Below are 23,758 nucleotides of genomic sequence, written 5' to 3' on the forward strand. Positions count from 1 at the left end.
GCGGTGTTTTTCCGTTGTCGTCAAGAGTCGAGTTGGAGGTGAAAAGAGCGCACAGGAGATCGGCTTTCTCTTTAGATATTATATCGGCCTAGTACAGGATATTTAAAATAAAATATGCAGATAAGGATATAACAAGTAATTTTAAAAGACAAATGATATAAGAAAACTTAGACATTACATGAAATAAAAAATATGAGACCCGGTTTACGGAATTATTTAGACATTATCATTGTAAAAAATAATAAGTGCAATAATTATATTAATATGGCATAAGTGCTGAAACGATAGGTGCTGATCTGAATAGCATAAATGTTTAAGTAATTAATTTTATATTACAATGTTTTTTTGTATAAGAAGATATGTTTTTTAGTTTTAAAAATTCCAAGAGATATTGACAACTTAAGCATCGGTGGTAGACCATTCCAAAAATAGCATGTGATGTAGCAGAGTGTTAATGTGGCTATTAATTCTGCTTTTTCGTCATCACCAGGTATCTAACAAGCAGTGTTAATAAAAATAGAATTCTAATTAACTTACCTTTGTAGGTTTAGGCTTTGGTGACCTTGTTGAATCTTATTATTTATTTTACATTGTGTTTTGTTTGGGAGCACCTTAGTTTCATTTGTAGCACATCTAAAAATATATAGTAATTCATTTAAATGAAGTAATTAAAATAAAAGAACAGAAAGAGATAGTTATACACTTGCAGTGCTACCCCTGGGAATCAATAGTAGAACTGTTCTGCATTCACACTATATCTTGTAATGTGTTTTTAACACACATGCATATTTAACAGCAGTTTTCTTGAAAACACATAAGATATTGTGTTTTAGGCCTGATTTTATTTTTCAACAAGAGGGTCTGATTGGCAAAATGCTCAAATCTGAGAAAAAATAAGGCAACTGCCAACCTTTTAGGTGGTAGTACACTCCAAGCTTGAAGGTTCTGAGTTACATTAGTTCCTAAGTAAAACAGAACATGAAAGATATGAGGGTCTTTCTCACATCTCTAATCAACACCAAAGAATAAAACAGATCAGAGATGAGATATTCTTTAGTGATTCAAGCTGGTTTTAGTTTTATGTGTTAAAATGGAAGAACCTCATACAGTGGAGCGCCCATCCAAAGGTAAGAACAATGCTTATTAATGTCACATAGTATTTTTATGTTGTAAGCTTGAAAAGTTTAATATGTTGTAAATTGTAATTCTGTTATTTTAAACATAAAGTAATGAACCAAATATTGCATTACCTTTTTTTATAATTGTAGTGTTATTTATACTCTAAGTATAAGAGTTCAATTTTGTCAAGTGATACCCATACAAAAAAACTTTTAAAACATAATTTTAATCAACAAAGCTTATGCTATACAATTTTGAAGAGTTTAATTTATAATATATATTATACCATAATGTAAAATAAGGTAATGTAATATTATAGGTCCTTAATGACACAACTGTTGTTAAACTTTATATTTTTAATATTTGAGTAACAATCAGTATTTACATATTATCTTCTCATCAAAGTTACCATAGACATAAACAAGGAAACTTTCAGTTCGAGTTGAGTTTAGGGTGCCTTAGTCCACAGTACAATATGTTTTATTTAATCATTTATGTATGTCCAAATGCTTGTCTGTCTCAAAGGATTATTATGCGGTTCAACCATAGCCTCATAAAAAGTAAATACTAAATCTAAGCAGGCCGAGAATGTTTTATTACTTTAGATAACAGCAGGTCAGCACTGTGCATAGAAACGTAAGGTAATAAAAACTTACAAACCTATGTTAGGCATTTATAATTTATTGAGTACCCATCGTCAGTTACTATTAATAAATCTGTTTTAATCCTAAATCCTATCAGTCAATTAATGTAGATTTAATATTGGTCACCATTGAAAATACTAATTATTTCTAAAAATTTATAAATAAGCTATTAGACTTTACAATAATAATGACAAGGCACATAATATTATTCTTGGATGTTTTATACTTTTTGTGCACAGAACACTAAATGTTTTTATGAAATGTAAATAAAGTATTATTTTGATTTTTGTACCTTTTGTAATAAATAAATAAGACTAGTGAGTGACAACTGACAAAGTGACAAGTGCTCGTTAGAGTAATAGTTTTCTGTGGACAAGTGACAACATTAGTATTTGTGGCACTGCACCTCGCTATAACGTCGTCAGACATGTGTCCACTTATTGCCAAAAGAAGAAAAAAAAATGTTGCACACTCCTTCGACGACTTTGGGTATGTTCCGATATGCATTGCACAGTACTATCACTGTAGAAAAATTCGTTCCGTTATGGACTGCCAGTATACTGCCGCAGTACCTTAGGGAAATATATGACGTTATAAATCGCCGCCATATTCTACTGTTAGCACTGGCGTTTTCGAGGTAAGGTACGCGCAGTACTTTGATCACAAACAATACCTACAGTTTAATTCCAAAATTATAAAGTTCTGAAATTAGTTTGGATTAATAATTAAAACAATGGAAGAAATGCAAAAATTTGCCTTTTTAGCTATTTTTAATGAACTAGAAAACTTTAATACACTCATTTGAATTCTGCATCAAAAATTCGGCTGAAAGTATACGGGATTGCGATCCGTTTTAAATAGTAACCAGTGTGACTGGCTTTATAGGAACGGCTTCACAGTATACTAAATTGACGTCACGCTGTATAGTGGTCGCAGAGCATATCGGAACATACCCTTTGTGTATGCATTTGGCGCACCTGCCACACATGCTTCTCAAACTCTTTTCTTAACAGTATGCTGGTAGACAAAGAGAATTTAAGCACTTGCTGGTAGACAGCAAAGGAGATGGACGACGATTTCGTGGACGCAGTGTGCGTATATTATTTATGTGCATGTAATTATTTTTTACATGTGCAACAAAATATATCGAAACTTCCGAGAAGAAGGCGTGAATGGATGGGTGAAATGTATCGTAATAGAACAATGTATGTAATCTATATTCTAGGACGCATTCGTTACTCCAGTCCATTTTGAACGATCAAGCACGAAGTGTTTCAGATAACCGTTCCGTACAACAGCGCTCGCGCAACTGTTTTTTGCAAATAAGCCAAATAGTGTGGCAGGCTACGCACTTTTTTGAACACATTCCTTTGATGTGCGCTAAAAAACCGATACCGCTCGGCAAAGTGCAAATCTGTGTAAAAACTTTGGAACACAGTCAAAATCTCTCTTAATGAATCTCAAAAGTGGACACATGTCTGGCGCTGGCTTTAGAGTAAAAGTGTTCTGTGCACTGCACACTGCACAATATGAGTACCTATGCGAATTCAGGCTGAATTCGTAAGATTAAGCATTAAGCATTTATTTATTTTAAAATTGTGTTAATTTATAAGAACAATAAAATAAAAAGTTAAAATGATCATATACCTATGGAAAATTTTAAGACATTCAAAATATGTAGACACCAAAAAGTATAATAATATGTAATTACGAGGCTAGCAATATTTTTTTCATTTGACTTACGTGTATAATACTTATTTTTTTACGTTTTATTTAATGCTGCTATGCTTATATACTCAAGTCAACAAGCTTAAACCAAGTTTCATATTGTTATATTATTTTATTGGTTAGCACTTCATTTCTAATTTTATGCACGCACTTCTTTGTAAGTCAGCCTTTGATGATCTTTTGATCTCATCTACTGACAGAACAGAGCGTGCTCGTCTTTTGGCCGTGAGACAAAATGAGTCGGGCTTTTGGTTACAAGCCTTGCCTTCTGCGCCGATTGGAACGCTACTTGACAATAAGACATTGTCAATATCCTGATGTCCTGATGGAATGACGTTGGTGGCTTGGGCACGGGGAAGTGCACTGGTGTGGGACGCTACTTGCGTCGATACTCTGGCTCCTTCTCATGTCCAAGTTACAAATATGTTGCGTCGCAAATATGTTGGTCTCAGTGAATCATACATCTTTGTGCCGTTTGGTGTCGAGAAACTTGGCCCGTGGGGCCCAGAGGCGCGGAGAATGTTCAAATTACTATCTTCGCGCCTCAATAAGGCTACTGGAAACCCAAGCGCTGGCAGCTATTTCGGTCAAAGGATCAGCCTAGCTATCCAATGGTAATGCAAACAGTATCCTTGGTACGCTTCCACGTAATGATTGTTTTAATTTTATGTAGCCATAGTATTGTAAATATAGTTATAAGATTTGTTTTATTTCTAATTTGTATACTTTTTTATTTTTACATTAGCGGTGAGGCTATTAGCTCAAACCAATAGATGTTTTCAGACAAGAATATGTACAAACAATATTTTTCAATACCTGAGTTTACTACAGTCGACCTTCTTTAAGTATTTTTAGCGTTTAGTAACCAATTATGTTTATTAATATCTCTTTTCAAACATTCATTTATTGTTTGAAATTAATTTTGATTATATGATAGCATTAATTGTAGCTGTTTTATTGCAGGATTTGTGCAGTAACGGCGCAGTTGCAGTGCAGTAAATATTAGTGGAATACGTCAAATAGCCTTGCAATTATTTAACAGAATTACGCTGCTGCAGAGAGACGTTACCCTCTCCTCCTGTCACTTTCATCATAAATAATCCGACTTTGTAATCCGACAAGAGGCCTTATGTCACAAAATTTAAAAAAATCCATTGCTGACCTCGTGTGACGTTGTTGATATTGACAATTTCAATTTGACAATGATTTAATGTTACTTAAAGTTTGACAGATTACGGTTAGTCAAATAGGAAGTATTAATCGATTATTGATTTGATTCATCTTACATCTTATTTTAAATAATGTAAATTAAATTATGGTTACAAATAGCCCAAGAGTTTATTCGTTTAAGATTATTTTTAAAGTATGCTAAGAACTGACTTTGGTTGTTTTGTGTCATAATTAGTTTCCTTCTACACTGCCAGAATGATATTTACAGTGGATATCCACCAGCCGGTGGAAAATAAGGTTGGTTTTGTGTATAATTTATTGAACAAAAAAGTTGCCAGGCAGTAATATTTACCAATTTATATTAAGGTGGAAAATTTACGTTTAAAGTTATCTCCGATAGTCCATATGTTCGGACTTGTCGACTGTTCAGTCATCTAGAATTCGAGCTTAGATTATTTCTATACTAGCTGATGCCCATGACTTCGTCCGCGTAGATAAAGGGTTTTCAAAAGTAATAAGCATATTTGGACTAGAAGATTATCTCTTGTCCTATCCAGTTCTGCTTCCCGTTTTCGTTCTCAACATATTATATGAATCTTATTTTGAGGAAAATGGTTATGGCAAACTAAACCTACTATTGGTATAGTTATAGCTCATCGATGTGAATTAAAATTTTTCACAAATCTCACGGCAACTATGGATTTTTCCAGTATAACATGTTGCCTATGTCCTTTCCCAAGCTCTAGTCTATCGCTGTGCCAAATTTCATCATAATCGGTTCAATAACTCCGGCTCAAAAGTGTAACAAACAAACTTACATTCATAAAATTAGTAGGGATTATTTTAAGTATAGGAAATTTTATTCTTATGATTAATAAGTATTTAATTACAGAGCTTTGCCGATATGACTCCAGAAGAAAAACTAAGGTATGAAATCTAATTCTTTTACTCCATAATTAATTTTTGTATTAATTCTAACTAGCTGTAAGCTAACCAGAGACATACTAACACATCTTTTACATATTATGGTTGTATTCAAATATTTTTGAAATTAATAAGACCTTTATTTGATAATAAAATTATGGTAGTGTTATTTACATTTCAATTATTTCAATAGAATTGATATAATGATATAAATTTTTCAAACGATTTTTCTCTTAATGAAGAGAAAAATCGCAAATATAAACTGTATGTGACTGGATTTTGGAGTGTAAGTCACTTCAATGAGAAGCATCTAATGTAATTTTAGCAACATTACATTAAGGGAATTAGCTTTTCAAGGACTATCCAATATATAACACTGTGCTGCATATAATCAAAGCTTAATGAAGTATTAAACTTTATAAATATTGAAGTGAGAAGATAAGAGGCAATTAAAAATATGATGCCATAAGGTGTATCATATTAACACCCCTAAAGACACTATAAAACACAGCCCAAGTATTTAAAAGGTGGAGTAAATCTGCTTAAATTTATAGTTGAGTCTGGAGCGTTGACACAACCAGAAGATACTCAAGTGGCGTTATTGCTACATGCATAGTTTATAACATATTTGACATCTTAAAAGAAACAAATTAACTAGTCTAAGTAATATTTCAGTACTTATAAGAATGAATGTATACACTCTCATATATTTTTCACAAGAAGTCACTTAGTAGGGGTAAATATAGACAATATAAAAATGCAACAATCTTTACCAGTTTACACCCTTTTATATATAAAAGCTTTTTCAGCTGCACTAGTGTTTATGTTTTGCTTTTGGCTATCTAAAGGATAGATTATTAACGGCTGTTCTCATACTATCTACAGATAGAGATAAATTATTACTTCTACTGTCAGTAATTAGCTGTCAATAATCTGAAGCTGTCCCAATATACACGATAAGTCATTCTTATCGCCAGTTCACTGTTACAATTTTCATACAAACTTCTATCCCTGGTAAGCTATATGTCATCCCATTGACAGATGATGGTACGGATAAGATGAGTTACCGTCGATAAGTTTATTGGGACAGAAAAGTCAATGATAGTAATGATTTTTTATCTCAAGTAGGCCACAACCGGATATGGACTGAATATTGGGAATGCCACAGCTTTTCTCTGCATAAATCAATTTATCACCAGATGACTAGACAGCACTTACTTCTATTTGACCTCAAACAATGAGAGGCTCAAATCATTAATGATCAAGTCATCTCCGATCAGCGTGATTAGTTAGTGTTGTATAGAGATTTAGGTCCTCTCTGTTTTTTCTAACGCATATCAGTGGAAGTGCTCAGAAGTTATTCAGGTTAATACCAGCAGCTGAATTCCAAGCAGACATTATGTCAATGCGTAATTCAACCCGCATCATATTAACGTCAGGCATTTTTAGCTTTTCAGCCATTTTGTGGAATTAATTATCAGCACCAGTTTAGACTTAGGCACCTTCATGCTTAGAGCATACTTCCAACTTGTAGGACAGCAATGCATCTCTTGAACTCTGTTATTGCGGATGTCCATGGGTGGTGGTTGCCTCACCACTTCTAGTCTTCACTTCACAAGAGTAACTATTGCCTCAGAATATGTTAATTCTATGGTGTTAACTACTAAGCCAGATGATTCAATAAGAGCATGTCCTATCATATCATGTCATATCATCCTCCATATAAATATTAGGTCTTCACCAATGAAATTGCCGCTTTTCATGATATAAGTTAACACCCTTTTTCTCTATATTTTCTTTATTAATCAAAGTCATTACCCATGCAATCAATGCATTTTTGCCAACATAGTGGTAGCTTATTGATGCCCTTTTTGAAAAAGTCTGCTTGATGGCAGGCAACAAATTCTTCAAAAGCAATTTTGAACTGCCTCTCGGTTATGGAGTTTTTCCTCTGCGAAAAAGTTATCCAAATTCTGGAAAAGGTCTGGTGAGGCTGGTGAACCAAAGCTGGTTGGAGATGTGTGAGTTTCTCCGTCATAGTGTTCATTTCTTCGCAGAACATATCTGCAGTGATACTCATCCCGATTGGTATGAAGCTGTGATGAATGACACCGGCGCTAGACTAGCAAACAGCGACCATCACTTTTTAGCGGTCAGTTTTCGTTTGGGGCATTGTTTTGGGACTGAACCAGGATCTACCCAACTTGCTGAGCGCTTGCGATTGTCGAACAGAATCAATTTTTCGTCACAAGTAATAATGCGATTCAATATGCCTTCATTTGTGTGCCTTTTGTGCAGTGCAAGGCTCCAACTCGACACGTACTTCACACTGGCGGTCATTCAATTCGTGGGGCAACGATTTGTCAAGCTTTTTTACCTTCGACGCAAAGGGTACAATATTGTTTTGATGCTAATATCGAAGGCTGCTGCTAATTCAGCTGTAGATTGTGAATCATCAGCTTTCACTATCGCCTTTAATTCGTCATTGTCGACTAAAGTTTTCGGTCTACCACAGGGTTCATTTCTTAGCGCGAAATTTCCAGAACGGAAGCGGTCAAACTAATAACGATTTTGCGATCGTTAGCCTACAACACCAGAGGAATCGCAAGAGCGTTGCCGGCTTCAGAAAAGTGTACGCGCGCTTTTTTTTTGATATCCATGTCGTATCGTTTTGGAAACGCCGCGCAAGGAAGTTGATAGTTTGTTAATGAAACTTCGTTGATAGCCGCGCTGTAGAGGAATGCCAATCCAAATGTGAATTTTGATGTCCTAGTTTATTAATTGTCCTGCGGAGGTAGAATTCGGCGGCCGGAATCATGTCAAACAGCTATTGGGAGCCCAACCTGTGGTAAACGCGATAGGAGACACACAATTAAGTGTTTCTCTACGCAACGCCAGTTGATCTAGCCGTTCACAGAGCACTGGATGTTCGACAATTCGAGCAGCATTGCATTGCGCGCGGTCAAATGGTGGGAGCTAATATACTGTGGTGCACCAGACAAGAGAAGAGAGCAATACTCTATATGTGGCTAGATCTGCACATTGTGCTCTTCAAGTGTGGGCAGGCTTGAAGCTTGCTCTATTTTTATCCCCTAGTTATTTCATTAAGTCATTTGGCTTTAATATTTTGAACGCGAGATGAGAAATGGGTCGAGATTTCGAGACCTATACTTCTGAGCACGATGGGTGAAATTTCACCCGACTTTCTTACGGACAAGGAATAAAGGCAGTATATGAATTCGGAAACAAAAAACAATTGGCACTAGAATCGAAGCGCGGAGACTGTGGTGTGTAGGGTTCTACCTACTGCACCACCAAATATTTTTTAACTGCATATTTTTAGGTTCGACCATCAGAAGATGCATGATAAGCACAAGGGCCATGAGACTATGCATCTGCAGATGGTCTTGAACATGATCATTATTCTGATTGTTGCCCAAATCATATTTGAACAGTGGAAGAAATATCACTACAGGTCTTATTCGGTGAGTTTTTTTATTTTTGAGTGATGAGCCTAATATATACGTATTTATCTCCTTAGTACACAGGCTGGCCGAGAAGTTGACGTCCAAAGCTTAAATTTGAATTTGGCTCATTTTATTGGCCAATGTTCTGGGAAGTTTTTAAAAAATTTATTTATTTTTTGATACCTTGAACATTTTCATGGATTTAGCTGGAGCAGTTATCTTGAACTTACGACTCAATTCTAAACTAGTTCCGCATTGTCTAAACTTTTCATAGTTTCTTATGTCGTTATTGCAACTGTAGTTAATAATTTATAACAATAAAATTAACTAAAAGTGTTCAAAAAAAATTAGAAAAAAGTCCTAAACCACAATTAGATGAAAAAAGGTGGATAAAAGGGGAAAAAATTACTATCTCCTAAACTACTCAAAATCGTAGAACATATATAGGGGTGATTCCGATACACATCACCATGAGGCTTTCAAATTTTAGCTTTGGACGTCAACTTCTCGGCCATCCTGTACATAAATTACGTGTCACGTTGTTTGTCCTCGATGGACTCCTAAACTAATGAACGGATTTAAATGGGGATTACTTCATGGAGTGCAGTTTAGTCCAACTTGAGAGATAGGATAGTTTTTATTTCGATTTGGGATCCATAATTAGTTTTATTTCCAATATTTGTTTTGTATGAACATATTTTCTGTGAGAGAATTTATTGACGCACGGTTTGACAGTTCTGCTGTGAAAAAATTTCATTATAACAACAAGGAGCATATGTTTCGAAGTAATTCTTGATGTTATGAAAAATTATTGACAGATACATAAAAAACAGTATTTTATTTGCTGACCCAGTAAACGTTGTATTGCGATATAAAGTAATAAAAAAAAATTCAATAATTAATTTTATGGGTATAAAAAATAGATGACGACCGATTCTCAGACCTACCAAATATATCGTACAACATAAAATTTATCGTACTACAATCTATACTTATAATAAATTTGTTGAGATAAATTTTAATTAAAAAACCGATCCAGGGATGTAAGAAGAGAAATAGAACAAGTCCAGATTTTTATCGATTTTTTGTTTCTCTGTCTGTTTGTACTGGCTAATCTCTGAAACTATTTGACCGATTTAATTGAAATTTTATATGATGATACTTTATATCGCCGGAAAACATTTTAGATACTTTTTCATCCCGTAAAATTAAAGAGTTCCCGTGGGACAGTTAAAAACCTCTATTTACTTAAATAGCGTAGTATACAACAACTTATGTATATTATTATTTATAATGGTCGAACACTAAAAATAATTTATATGGCAAAACAACGTTTGCCGGGTCAGCTAGTCTTTAATACTATTAAAGTTATTGAACAACTTTGATATTTTTTATAATAAAATAATATTAAATTATTGTAAAAATAAAACAAGGTATCTGTTTGTTATTTCATAAAATATTATTATATCGCATTATTTAGTCTGAAGTATGATACAAATGGTCTAGTTTACCTGCGAACATCAGGGTGTCGAATTTGCGTGACGGTGTGCGTGCGCATCGTAAAATTGACTCTGATTATTCCCTAACGCGCCAATAAAAGTATAACTTTTTTATGACAGTAAGAGACGAAACGAGCAGTAAGTTCAGCTGATGGTAATTGATACGCCCTGCCCATTGCAATACAGTGCCTACAGTTGCGCTCGTCAACCTGAGACGTAATATGTTAAGTCTCGTTTGTCCAGTAATTTCACTAGCTACGGCTCCCTTCAGACCGAAACACAATAATGCATACACATTACTGTTTCACGGCAGAAATAGACGCCGTTGTGGTACCCATAATCTAGCCGGCATCCTGTGCAAAGGTGCCTCCCAATTGGTAACCTCAATACTCTGTATAAGATTCACGGTTTTTGAAATATTTAGTTTTGTATTGAAGTGAAAACTTGTTTAGCATCGTTGTGATTTCAAAGGAAAAATTTGTGAGACGAAAAAGCGACAGTAAAAAGAGCAGGCACATATATTCATATTTAGTTAGGGCTGCTGTGATGTCACTACACAAGCTCTTTATAAAGAGACTGGACCTCTGAATATGGCCTTTACTTGGCCCGCTATGTCACGTCACCTCATAAATAATTTGAAATTTGGTAAAGAAAATCATCCTAACTTTAAAACCACTCGCTTGATTCCAAGCAAAATCTTGTATATTTCTAGGCATATAAGCTATAGGTATGCTCGTGAAGTTTCAAGTGATTTGATGGACTTAGTGATATTCTCCATTGTTTCATTCTTTCGGTTTAAAATGAATATTATATTCTACTAGTTGACCCGACAGACGTTGTTCTGTATATAATAAATAAAATAATGTTTTATATAAGTTTGTCAATAATATATCATAACATCAAGAATTGCTAACTTATTTCGTAAAATATGCTCCCCGTTGTTGTATTGAAATTGTTTTACAGCAGAACTGTCAAACTGTGCGTGAATAAATTCTCTCATAGAAAATACAAAACAAATATCGGACCACGGGGGACAGATCAAATTAAAAACAAAATTGTTATTTTTATTTAATTCCGAACACTTTCATATTTATTCACCTTTTAAACCTTCCCTGGACTTCCATGAATAATTCAAGACCAAAATTAGCCAAATCGGTCCAGCTCGAGTTTTAGCGAGACTAACGTACAGCAATTCATTTTTATATATATAGATTTAAATAAGATGACAGCTGTAACACCGATACCACTTCATCACCAAAATAATATTATGTGTAACTTAGTAGTGTAAGGTCACTCCTTGACTTTAAGGTATGTTTTTTTAATGTTATTAAAACAGCATCTCAATACAAACGAAGGCATAATGCATATTTTAAACAGAACCGAAGTCATGTCAAATGCGTGTTATAGCACTGATCGCTCAGCGTAGACCATAGATAATACACTATATACTGGAGATAGATGTGCCACCGATGTTTTTATTTTGTAAAATCAATAAAATCTTAAAATACTTTATGCTTGCAGATTTTCACAATGATGACAATGTGGTTAATACCACTCTTGATCAGTGTACTGAACTGGTGGTTAAGGTTTGTGGTGGTGTGGCATGTATTCTCAATGCTTACCGGCTTGGTTATCCATCAGTCTTCCAAGAAACCCATGTCGGGATCTACACCCAGGTATACTAATATTAAAAAAAAACAGCTACGTTTAAAAAAACCGACTTCAAAAAGTAGTAACGATTTTATTCGAAATTTAACTTTAAAAAAAATATTGCATGAGCGTTCGAGGCGTGCACTTTTGGATTTTCCAATTATTTTATTAACATATTCTTATATAAATGATTTAAGTTTTCTTTGGTGTTAATTCCGCCAATATTTGTTTTTAAAACAATTCGACACGTGTTTCGTCTCTACACGAGGCATCCTTAGGACGTGTTGTCTCGCCAAAATCTGGCACGAGACTCTTGGCGAATTTTGGCGAGACAACACCTCCTGAGGATGCCTCGTGTCTCTACACGAAACACGTGTCGAATTGTTTTAAGAACAAACTTAAATCATTTGTATAATTATGGATTTCCGTAAAGTAACGCCTAATTCAATAAATTTTCTAACATATTCTTTCCAGATTGGTATACAAATGGTTCTACTTGATATACAAACTCAGCTGGTTCCTCGGTATGTGTGGCTATCTGTTGATGGTGTTTACTCTGGTGGGCCTCAACACTCTGTTTGGACACAAGCCACAGAGTTGGATGGACTTAGCCCTACTGCTTCTCTTCTACGGCCTGTACTTTGGAGTTCTAGGCAGAGATGTGGCTGAATATTGCTCAGAGAGGATTGCTGCTACTCTTGGGGTGAGTAAAGCAATTATAACATGACTGCGTAAATTCAAATTAAAATATTTTTATTCAGAATAGGATGTGATATCACTTATAAAAGTCAGAAACCACCCATTGGAAAAAGTATGCCTCAGGCCTGAGAACGGGCGCAAGAAACTCAGTGGGCTTCTTTTTTTCACAAAAAATATTGTTACAGTGTAATATCGTACAATTAAACTTATGATTTAATAGCCTGAGGGCGGTCGCTCCATTCCATATCTGTGTTGTGTTGTTCAGTAAGAAAGTAATTTATGTAATAGTAAACTTTACCATACAAACGTTTTTTAACACTTGTTTTGAATTTCTTAATAAATTTGTTTTGAACATTTTATGAGATCTTGTTTTAAAAGCATATACATTGCCCCACAAAAGACTTATTAACTCGACTTTGAAGGTGTCCAACATATCATTGATATGCAGAAGAAACAGTGTAGGAGATAGCACACATCCTTGGGGCACTCCAGCATTCACGGGCTTTGGGTTCGAGCAATATCCGTCGACAACGACCTGTATGCTACACCCAGTGAGAGAGCTGAAGGTACATTTCCTTAAACTCTCGGGAAGCCCAAATGATAAAAGTTTTGGGAGAAGCACCTGTCACACACGATCAAAGGCCTTCGTTATACCCAGGCTAACTGCCAGGCCTTCTCCCTTGCTTTCGATAGTCGCCGCCCATGTATGTGTTAGGTATACCAGAAGATCGCCCGCCAACGGACCATGGCGAAAGCGGTACTGTCGGTCATTGATGAACTGGTGACCCTCTACGTACACCAACAGCTGGCGGTTAGCATGATTTTGGAGAGCAGGGAGGTAATAGGCCTGTAGTTTGCCGGATTCGAACTGTCTCCATTTTTTTTGGAACGGATGGAAATGGACTGACTTCAATGTGTCAGCAGCAAAAGCTACTACTAGGGCCTATGCTTTTTGAGTATGAGTGTTGGAATAAACGCGTTATTACCGGCGTCAACTGAGTGGCACACGTTCTAAACACGATGGGAGAAATGCCTTTCCGCCCGCCCAACTTCAACACAAACAGAGCTCGCCGAGTAATTTTCTGTCTGTACTGTACTTGAGGCATAGACATAGAGATCTGACACCGCGGGATGGTTTTTCCGTTGTCGTCAAGAGTCGAGTTGGAGGCAAAAAGGGAATTCACCATAGGGAGTGACAATGGCATAACATATTGAAACAACACTTATGCTAGCGGCACGCTATGATGGCCGTTTTGAAATATTATAATAGTTATTTGAAATGTCAATTTATTCTCGAAAATTGACAATTGACAATAAAGAACAGTAATTTACTCCTTCAATGTAATTATTAATTAATGCGAAACTTCATGAGTGGACGTCAAAACGGCCATTATAGCGTGCCGTACGTACCTATAGTAAACGTAATCAGAACCAGACAAGTAGAAAAGCAATTTTATTTGTGTATAAATTATAATTTGACAGTTGGCATAAGATGCAACAAACAGTCACGATTGCGCCCACTAAGTATACATCATACAAGTACAAACTTAAAATTATATACATACTAGCTGACCCGACAGACGTTGTTGTGGGCATAATAAATAAAATACTGTTTTTTTTTATGAATCTGTCAGTAATATTTCATGACACCAAGAATTATTTTGTAAAATACTCTCCCTGTCAATGACGTTCTATATTATGTATAGAACGTCATTGCTCCCTGTTGTTAACTATAATCAAATTGATTCACAGCAGAACTGTCAAACCGTGCGTCAATAAATTCTCTCATAGAAAATTTGTCCATACAAAACAAATATTGGAAATAAAAATAATTATAGGTCCTAAATCGAATTAAAAACTATCCTATCTCTCAAGTTGGACTAAACAGCACTCGATGAAGTAATCCCCATTAAAATCCGTTCATTAGTTTAGGAGTCCATCGCGGACAAACAACGTGTCACGTAATTTATATATATTTAGATATAAGTTTTCTAGTTAAGTATTAATTTCACGTTACGTTAATCTACTAGCTAAAATAACTGTTTTATTCAAAATTATCTTTAGCGTGTCGTCACCAAATGGCCCAACGGTAGACTAGCGTTGGTTTTCAGACCAGAAATCATGCTGCGGGACCACTTTTCTTATGTATAGGTAGTATTCTTTCAGATTTTGTTTGTTTATTGTTTGTCTCCTTTGTAAGTTTTATTTTAAGTTATTTGTATATTCATGTGTACATGCGTTTCAAAATAAGTATTTTTCATTTCATTTCACAAGTACCCACCATAGTTATCTTCTATATAATCCGTAAAATTGTATTCGTTGTTATATAGTACTACACAACGGAGGGTATTCCGACGCGGCAACTAGAGAGCGACTTGTGCGCCGTCTGCGGGAACAGGCTGCTTGTGTCTGTACACGAGGAGGGAGTACTAGGTAATAGCAAAAATTTAATAGATTAATTTTACATTACATTACAGAGCCCATCAATGTATTGCTGGGACACTATAGTATAAGAAAAAACTTCCACGATCCACTTGGATAGAATATATATTCAATAAATTCACTATAATCATAACTATATACATATAACATACAACACTAAATTATATTATATCCCCCTTATTCATAATAGTCTGCTAACTTAAAGCATTGCTAATTCTCACTCTAGAGAAAAAACACTCCTTAGCGGCTGTTTAAAGTTAGCAGACTATTATGAATAAGGGCGTATAACACTAGGGCAATCGGGTGACCAGCAACTGCCCCAACAAGAAGTGCATAGTAGCCGAGAGATATTCGTAACCACTGACATGTATAAATACAACTGGACAAGCTGTTCCATATGTTTGACAGCAATTTATTTGTGCCAATTTGAAGCGCCACTCGCGAGCGTCCAGAGAACTAATTTTGACGTATAATAGAAATCTCAATCTTTGTAATATTTTTGCATTTTCAAATTATTTCGGTCGTTTTCCGTGGTATTATACTTCAGGAATGAACGTAATAAAGTACACAATTTTTTCTGTAAATAGTTTTCCCGTCGATGTTTGTTTAGCTGAGGTTGTCATCACTAGTTTTAGTGGCGCAGACTCTCGCTACATGGCCAACAGCGCCAAAATGGCGAATATCAAACAGACACAAAAGCACTTTGACAGCCGCCAGTCCAGTAGTAAATAGTAGAGGTCAGTGTACGTAATAGTTACCATACTACCAACTTCATAATAAAGTGATATCACTAAAATATACTAAGTACTAGTGGACCCAACAGACGTTGTCCTGTACACACGTCTTAAATTTGAAAAGTCGGTCCAGCTGTTAGGAGGAGTTCACTCACATACACATGAGCAGGAGAATTCTATTATATGGACGGAATTGAGAATCTAAACCAATTTCAAATTCACTGAAACAAACAAAAAAATCATCAAAATCGGTCCAGCCGTTTAGGATGTAGTTTAATTGTGAATCTAAACCATTCTCGAATCCACCTGAAGACACACACCAATCTCAAATTCACTGGAACACACAAAAATATCATCAAAATCGGTCCAGCCGTTTAAGAGGAGTTCAGTGACATACACACGCACACAAGAAATATATATATTAAGATAATAACTAAAACAATATAATATTAACAGGTTACAAATATCTCTATTAATATTATCATAACTGAATGTTGGTACTAGTTCGAATGTCAATTAACCATAACAATAGGTAAAGTGTTGCACAACTATTGGCTTGAAAATATTACAATGTTATAGACTGCAGTGGTGCAATTCAGAGAGATGTTTTTTTTTATTGTATATTATCTGGCTAAGGCATTTCGCAGATGACACACGTTTTAACCGACTTCGAAAAGGAGGAGGTTATTGTGCTGTTGAGTCTGCGGCACACAAAAAGTCTGCATTGCGGGCAAAATGTCTTCGGCAGATATAAGATTGACTCAACGCATACGACGTACACTTTCGGTCATTTTGTCGGCAGAACTATAGGGACGTACACGCAATGGAAGTACAGAGATTGCGGTGTAGTATTTCGTATTTTAAAAGAAGAAAAAATAGAGAATTTTGGGTTCATCCTATTCTTTCAGAAAGATTATTAAAGGGATTGTTTCATATTAAACATTCAGTTCTAAAACAATATTAAAAAAGTCCCAAACGATATTAAAAATAAAGAAAAGCCTTCCCTATTTAAAAGAAATCTTAAAAATTTCTTAGTTTCAAAATGATTCTACGATTTACCTGAATTTTTTAATTACACTAAGTGGGAGAATTTTTTTATTTTTTAATTTTATAATTTTAATATCATAAGAATGTATAAAATGTATAAGACTTATTTATTTTATGTATAACATTGCTGTGCCCTTGTATATACACATATTGTCTACCCATTAATGTACCTACCACCCTATTGTAAAATGTGACTTGCAATAAGATATTTTGATTTGATTTGAAACTATATCCAAATAAATTTGCACACTTCATCTCACAATTTTCAAATATCTGTCTTGGCAGAGGCCAAAGTTGTATCATACAGTGCTGGTATGTTTTCTATTTCTTGAATCAACATCGATACATCGATATCTAGCGACCTGATACACGTCAATCACTAGCAAGGCTAGTAGTAGCACTAGCTAGGTCTAGATGAGGGAAACGTGGATCATTTATTCTTCAATTGCCCTTTAACGCAACCTTCTTTATACAATTGTATACCTCCTGAAATTCCCCGCCCAACTTCCTTTAAATGTCTCCTCTCCCTAGTTTTCAGTCCTTTGCATATATATATATACATATTTTGTGTAAATATATTAAAACTATCTGACCCGGCAAACGTTGTTTTGCCATATAAAGTATAATTCACGCGATAGTTTTATAAGTAATAAAATATTGCCTATATTATAGCCTGTACATCATTTTGTTCTATTGTCAATAGTTTTTGCAGCGCACGCAAAAATAGGTTTTCGATTTTACACCTTGTGTTACAAAATAGCAATTTTATTACGGATCCCTAATTTTGAAAAAAAAAACATAGCCTATAGCCTTCCTCGATAAATGGACTACCCAACACTGAAAGAATCATTCAAATCGGACCAGTAGTACCAGAGATTAGCGCGTTCAAACAAACAAACAAACACTGCAGCTTTATATATTAGTATAGATAAATAAGATTAAGTTGTAAATAGCACTAAGTACTTATATCAAATAATTTAAGTAATTATATTTGTGTGTGTCCCTTATAGTCCTAACAGCATGTATATTTGTTTCAGGTATAAGAAAATAAAACTTGTTTCAATCTTAAGCACCGATCACTACCATTAAAATTAGTAAAAGAATACTCTAAGTTTGTTGGTCTACCTTTACGTGACATTGGCAAACTTGTGGTTTACCTTCCACAGGAGCCATAGTAGGAAGAAAAGAAAGAATGAAAGAGCGTCGTCCGACGCGAACATTATATTCTTTTGGCGCACTTTTTGTACGGTCTGTCAGGTCTACGAGGATACTTTGTGTGTCCGACTTTTTGCGATTCGTATGCGATACTGCATATAATTCTATCGGTTTTATTATCACAGACTAAAAAGTGCGTCATGGATAGTCTGTCGTCTGTGATAGGCCTAAGATAGTTTGAGTATGCTATAAATGTGCTCAAAATATTTAAAATGAACTGCTTATATACATACTTATATCTTCAATTGCGGTTGTATTTCAGAGAATACATATAAACTCACTTGCGGGCATGTTTTCCATGAGTTCTGCATCCGTGGGTGGTGTATGGTGGGCAAAAAACAGACCTGCCCCTACTGCAAGGAGAAGGTGGATCTGAAGCTGATGTTCACCAACCCGTATCCTTTGTTAACCCTATCATAATCTGTTCAGTAGTTTGTGACATTCTTGAATGAAAGATTTTTTTAGTATAGGGAAACCTAGTGGCTTTCACACTAATAGACTTTGTACTTTTGTATATTTATAGCCACGACAGTACAATATTGTATATTTGATTAAAAAGAGCGCAAAAAAAAAAGAATGCTGGGAGTGTTTCTTGCGCCGCTTCTTCTCTCTCAGAGCGCCATTTGTTTCCGAAGCGGTAGTAGTACATAGTACATTAGAAATTACGACAAAAAGAATTCAAAAGAAATCAATTTTTAGAAAATAGATGCCTTTTATGCCTTTTATTAATTAAATAAATTAAAATAGAAATTAGGCAATAAATTAAGAGGGTGCAATCTGTAGACACGAGAAGAAGCTTAGCCTATTTTATCATCGCTTCCTTCGCCATGTTTTCGCAACCCGTTCCACGACGCCGCCACGAGAAATTAAATTAAAGCGAGTATGTGAAACCCTGCTATGGTAAGTCGGCAGGCTGATTGCATGTAAATATTTAATTCCATTATTATCCTTAACTTAGCCCACAGTTGGGACCGGCCGCATATGTTGTATGGTCAGCTCTTGGACTGGATCAGATGGCTGATTGCCTTGCAGCCCTTGGTGTTGCTCTTCGTCCATTTAATCAACTGGTCCCTTGGACTCGAGTAGATCCCCAGCTGCTGTTGGATTCAATTCAGTCTTAACAGGATCCGCAGCTATTGAAATTACTGGGCAAATGAGACTTAACGTCTCATGTCTCAAGTCTTATGACGAGCGCAATTGTAGTGCCGCTCAGAATTTTTGCGTTTTTCCAAGAATCCTGACTGAACAGCTGAACGTCCTGCTCGTTTACTGTCAAAAAAAAAATGTAAACAGTTCGAGCAAACTGAATATTTGATGAAATATATACGATTCATGAATTTGAATTTATATGTTGATGATTTAGAATAATTAATATAATTACATATAATATCATTATGTATAATTGTGCAAACATTTATATGATGAATATGGATGTTTGTTTCCGAGTCTGTAATGTTTATATATGTATTTATGTATGTTTAAATATGTATTAAATATATCGTCTTGCAACGCATAGCACAGGCTATGCCTAATTCGGGTTAAGATAATTTGTGTAAAAAGTGTGTCAATATTATTACTATATATAAAATTGTGCAAACATTTATATGATGAATATGGATGTTTGTTTCCGAGTCTATATATGTATTTATGTATGTTTAAATATGTATTAAATATATCGTCTTGCAACGCATAGCACAGGCTATGCCTAATTTGGGTTAAGATAATTTGTGTAAAAAGTGTGTCAATATTATTATTATTTTATAAGTAGTAGTAAAAACATTTCTTACATAACATCATAGTCAATAGGTACACTTACTATATTCGTAATTGTAATATTTTGTAATTCGTCTGTATGTCTATAATTATGTATTCACATGTTTTATACACAATTTAGGAGACTCAACTCAATTTCTTCGATTTTGTTTTTTTTTTCTTGAATTCGTCTCCATTGCTTTTACATAATTTGTGTTCTAATAAGGTATTAATTTGTTGTCTTACTGTGCATCTTTAAATCTTATAAAACCTTTTAAATTATGTCAATCTTCATAATATATAATTCAATATTATATAGGTACGGTAATATAATTAATCCGTGCTTATTCTCACCTTCGCGGGTGTATAAACGAATTTGCCAAGCAAATACTTCATTTTATTTCAATGTTGCTTAAACCAATCTAGTATTTTATGCTGTAAATGTAATACAAAAAAGAAAGAGGAAAAGAAGCTGTTACGTCTGCACTTTTTAAGTCTAAAGTCATAAATCTTTTACCAAATATGTTCCATGAATGTCTTAGAAATTTCGAACTTATTTATGCTTTTGTCCATCTGACTTCAATTGAATAGTTGAGAAAAATACGAGTTGTAATCCGGGAGTGCCGGCAGAAGTGAAAACATGAATTAAAGTTGTGCATTTTTGAATATTTTGGAATGCATAAAGAATAATTTCACAGTTTATTTATCAGTATAAAAGTACTAGCATTTATGTGGTTAAATACAATATTCATTTATTGCGCTATCGTAATATCGACAAATAAAAAATTTAACACTTCAGAACTATTACAATTATTTTACATTAAAATGTTTATCTCAGAAAAATCAACTTTCATCTGTAATAAACTGTAAGAATATTTCACGGCTAAGATCCGATCCCTCGACCTCGCGGTGTTTCACAAGCAGTTAGAAGTACAAATCTTTCATCCGTAATATAAATGACTGTCTTACGAATTTTTCATCAGGCCTCGTGACCTGATGCGAGTTTAACATTTCAGAGAGAAAAGTGCTCAACGCCGCTAAAGAAGTTTTCTCTTTAAAAGTGGCAACAACAGAACTAAACTCATTGTCACTGAGACTACCTGGATATCCCGGATATAGCTCGGTATAGGAAAGTAATTTAACGATTTAAAAATAATACTTGAACATATTATGAAAGATTGTCTTAGTGGGTTAATTTATAAGATATGATTGAGGATTGCATTACTTTAGTCCGTAGATCTCTCGTGCCCCAACGTGTACCCAGTAGATGCACTTACAATTTCCACACCCCTGGTGATCGAGCCTGAACCACTGTCTTATTAATAAACGTAATGTAAAGTTACTCCAAACAGCGTCTATAAACGATCTCAAGACTACTTAATTAAGTTGTCTTGAGGTCGTATATACGTTATTTTACTCTAGTGGGAGACTCTTTTGCACAAGGTACCGAGCAGTAAGTCATTATCAGAAACAAGTATTTAAATAATTCTGTTATCAACATTAAAAATTGATATGGTTGGGTACATAATTAAATATTTGGCATTGTCCCCATTTCTATTAAAGATATTTTTAATAGGTTTTGATTTAGGTGTAGCTATAGTGGGTATAAGATCATAGTAGCGAAAAAACGAACCAAAGCTTTAAATAACATAATCCTTATTGATTTATTATAGGTGGCAATAAAAATGCGGGTAGGCCGACATTTTTGATACTATAATGCATTAATTATAATACATTTACATATAATGCATTTACCTATTATTTTAAGTCTTTATATTTTATTCAAGATAAGGTGACACTTTGATTTATATTTTGTACACAAAACTACTGAACACGGTTGTGCAGACCTCTATTAAGGCTGTATATATCAATATTATACAAGTGCCCTTCCGCTAAAACGGCGAACATAGGCCAGCGGAAAGTTAAACTTCCCTCTCACTCTCGCTTCACAAACTCTTTCTTATTCGTTTCATAGATGTCTTTCGCCGTTCGTCCTTATGTATCGCTCTCGTGATTTATAACCCACCCTGAAATGGTTAACAATAAGCGATACGACTTTACGCAGTGCGATTAGCATTAATTTCAGTCACAACATATAATACAATAGGTACTTACTGTTAATAATAATAATAATAAATCATTTTATTTCAGGCTAATAAGCCCATAAAATAAATACCTTATAGTCTAACACACATATATATACGTGGCTTACACTGAAAATGTTTAGAACTAGCCAGTTAGAATCATTGCTAATGAAAACCTTTTTTGAATTGAAACTTTAGAACTCTTTGGTAACCTAATGTAGTATATTGCATTCATTTGTCATTTGTTTTTGTGAATTGGCGGCAAATCTAAAACTCTTGTTACACGTGAACCTAACGCGAGAAAATTTTCGATCAATGATTTATAATGACTTTCGTTGTGGGCTTACTCAACAACAAAACTATGATAGGCTGCGATTAGGATTTCTTAATGAAGCCCCATCTTGTGCCACTTTTTACAATTGGTTTCACGAGTTTAAGCGTAGACGTAGCAATCTCAATGATGCTCCGCGTGAGGGATGTCCTTTAACAGCGACTACTGACGATAACATCAGTGCTGTGCGACGCATGATAGAGGAAGGTAAGTAATAAGAGTGACCTATCAGCATATACGGGCAAGCCTAGGCATTGTTATGAGTCAAGTTCAAAAAAATTTTACACGAACATGTAGGCGTCAGGAAGCTTTGTACCAGATGAATTACCCATACTTTAACCGACGACCAGAAACACCTTCGCGTGGACTGGTTTCGCCAAATGTTAGATAAGTTCAACGGCAGTGACTCAAATGCTATATTTGACATCGTCACAGGTGATGAAAGCTGTATATGTTGCTACGAAACCGAACCCAAAAAACAATCAGCTCGGTGGGTGTTTCTTTTCGAGGTTCGGCCAACTAAGGTAAAGAAAGAAGTCAAAGAAAAAAGATGATTGCCTCATTCATTGGTCGAAAAGGTCATTTCGCGACAGTTGTGCTAGAAGATGAAAGGACAGTTACTGCAGACTGGTATGTTAATCGCTGTTTGCCTGTTGTCTTGGAAAAATTCGACAGCGCCCTCGAAGCAGGATCCTCCTTCACCACGACATGGCTTCAGCGCACTCCAAAACACGGACTGTTGAATATTTGACTATGGCACGTGTCGAGATAATGAGTTATCCCCCATACTGACTCATTATCTCGACCTGTTGCCCTGCGACTTTTATTTATTTCCAAGAACTAAAGATAAAATTCGAGGTATTCGCTTAACAAGTCCTAAAGATGCGGTGAAAGCATACGAAAATGCCATAGAAGAGACCCCTGAGGAAGAATGGGCCTACTGCTTTTTCTCAGTGGTTCCATCGAATGCGACGATGTGTAGAGAGGAACGGAGATTACTTCGAAAAACAGTAAAAGTATTGGCAACTTTTTACATTAAGCCGTATTTCATTTTCTAATAATTTTCGGTGTTACCTAGGTATAACATAATTGTACGTCACATTTTTGCAGCGATGTGAGGCACGGGTTCGGTAACTTCCGGCGGTCGGCGACGACCGCGATACTTGCGGAACACGACCCCCTTCGGCCACGGCTTCACGTCCAGGAAGGTCGATGTATGTTCTGTCGGGAAGCGAAAAACAAAAGAGTTAAAG

At 35.1% G+C, this 23,758-nt stretch overlaps 2 protein-coding genes across 3 annotated transcripts in view; one reads left to right on the forward strand and one right to left on the reverse strand.

Annotated features, from left to right (window-relative positions):
* Positions 1-1,994, reverse strand: part of LOC126978088 (protein cramped) — a 79,482-nt gene extending 77,488 nt beyond the window's left edge. For both annotated transcript variants that reach the window (XM_050826807.1, XM_050826806.1), the window contains exons 1-2: positions 1,780-1,994; positions 538-633 (exon numbers count right to left, since the gene is read on the reverse strand). The gene's annotated coding sequence lies outside the window, so the exon portion shown is untranslated. The remainder of the gene's footprint in view (positions 1-537; positions 634-1,779) is intronic.
* Positions 1,995-4,741: 2,747 nt separating this feature from the next.
* Positions 4,742-21,851, forward strand: LOC126978176 (RING finger protein 121). Its single transcript, XM_050826942.1, has 8 exons — positions 4,742-4,958; positions 5,554-5,588; positions 8,929-9,070; positions 12,073-12,227; positions 12,676-12,904; positions 15,231-15,333; positions 18,601-18,733; positions 19,304-21,851. Exons 1-8 carry the CDS (start codon positions 4,917-4,919, stop codon positions 19,422-19,424), a joined length of 960 nt encoding a protein of 319 aa, XP_050682899.1. The 5' UTR covers positions 4,742-4,916; the 3' UTR covers positions 19,425-21,851.
* The last annotated feature ends 1,907 nt before the right edge of the window (positions 21,852-23,758 follow it).

The sequence above is a fragment of the Leptidea sinapis genome, chromosome 47 (genome assembly GCF_905404315.1).
Source record: "Leptidea sinapis chromosome 47, ilLepSina1.1, whole genome shotgun sequence".
Classification (NCBI taxonomy): Eukaryota; Metazoa; Arthropoda; class Insecta; order Lepidoptera; family Pieridae; genus Leptidea; species Leptidea sinapis.

What these genes read in the sequence shown, in the direction of transcription:
- LOC126978176 (XM_050826942.1), top strand. Translation starts at nt 4,917, where the DNA reads ATGATATTTACAGTGGATATCCACCAGCCGGTGGAAAATAAG. An exon ending in ATCACTACAGGTCTTATTCG is followed by an intron (nt 9,071 to 12,072) that starts GTGAGTTTTTTT and finishes TTATGCTTGCAG; the next exon opens with ATTTTCACAATGATGACAAT. An exon ending in GGATTGCTGCTACTCTTGGG is followed by an intron (nt 12,905 to 15,230) that starts GTGAGTAAAGCA and finishes GTTGTTATATAG; the next exon opens with TACTACACAACGGAGGGTAT.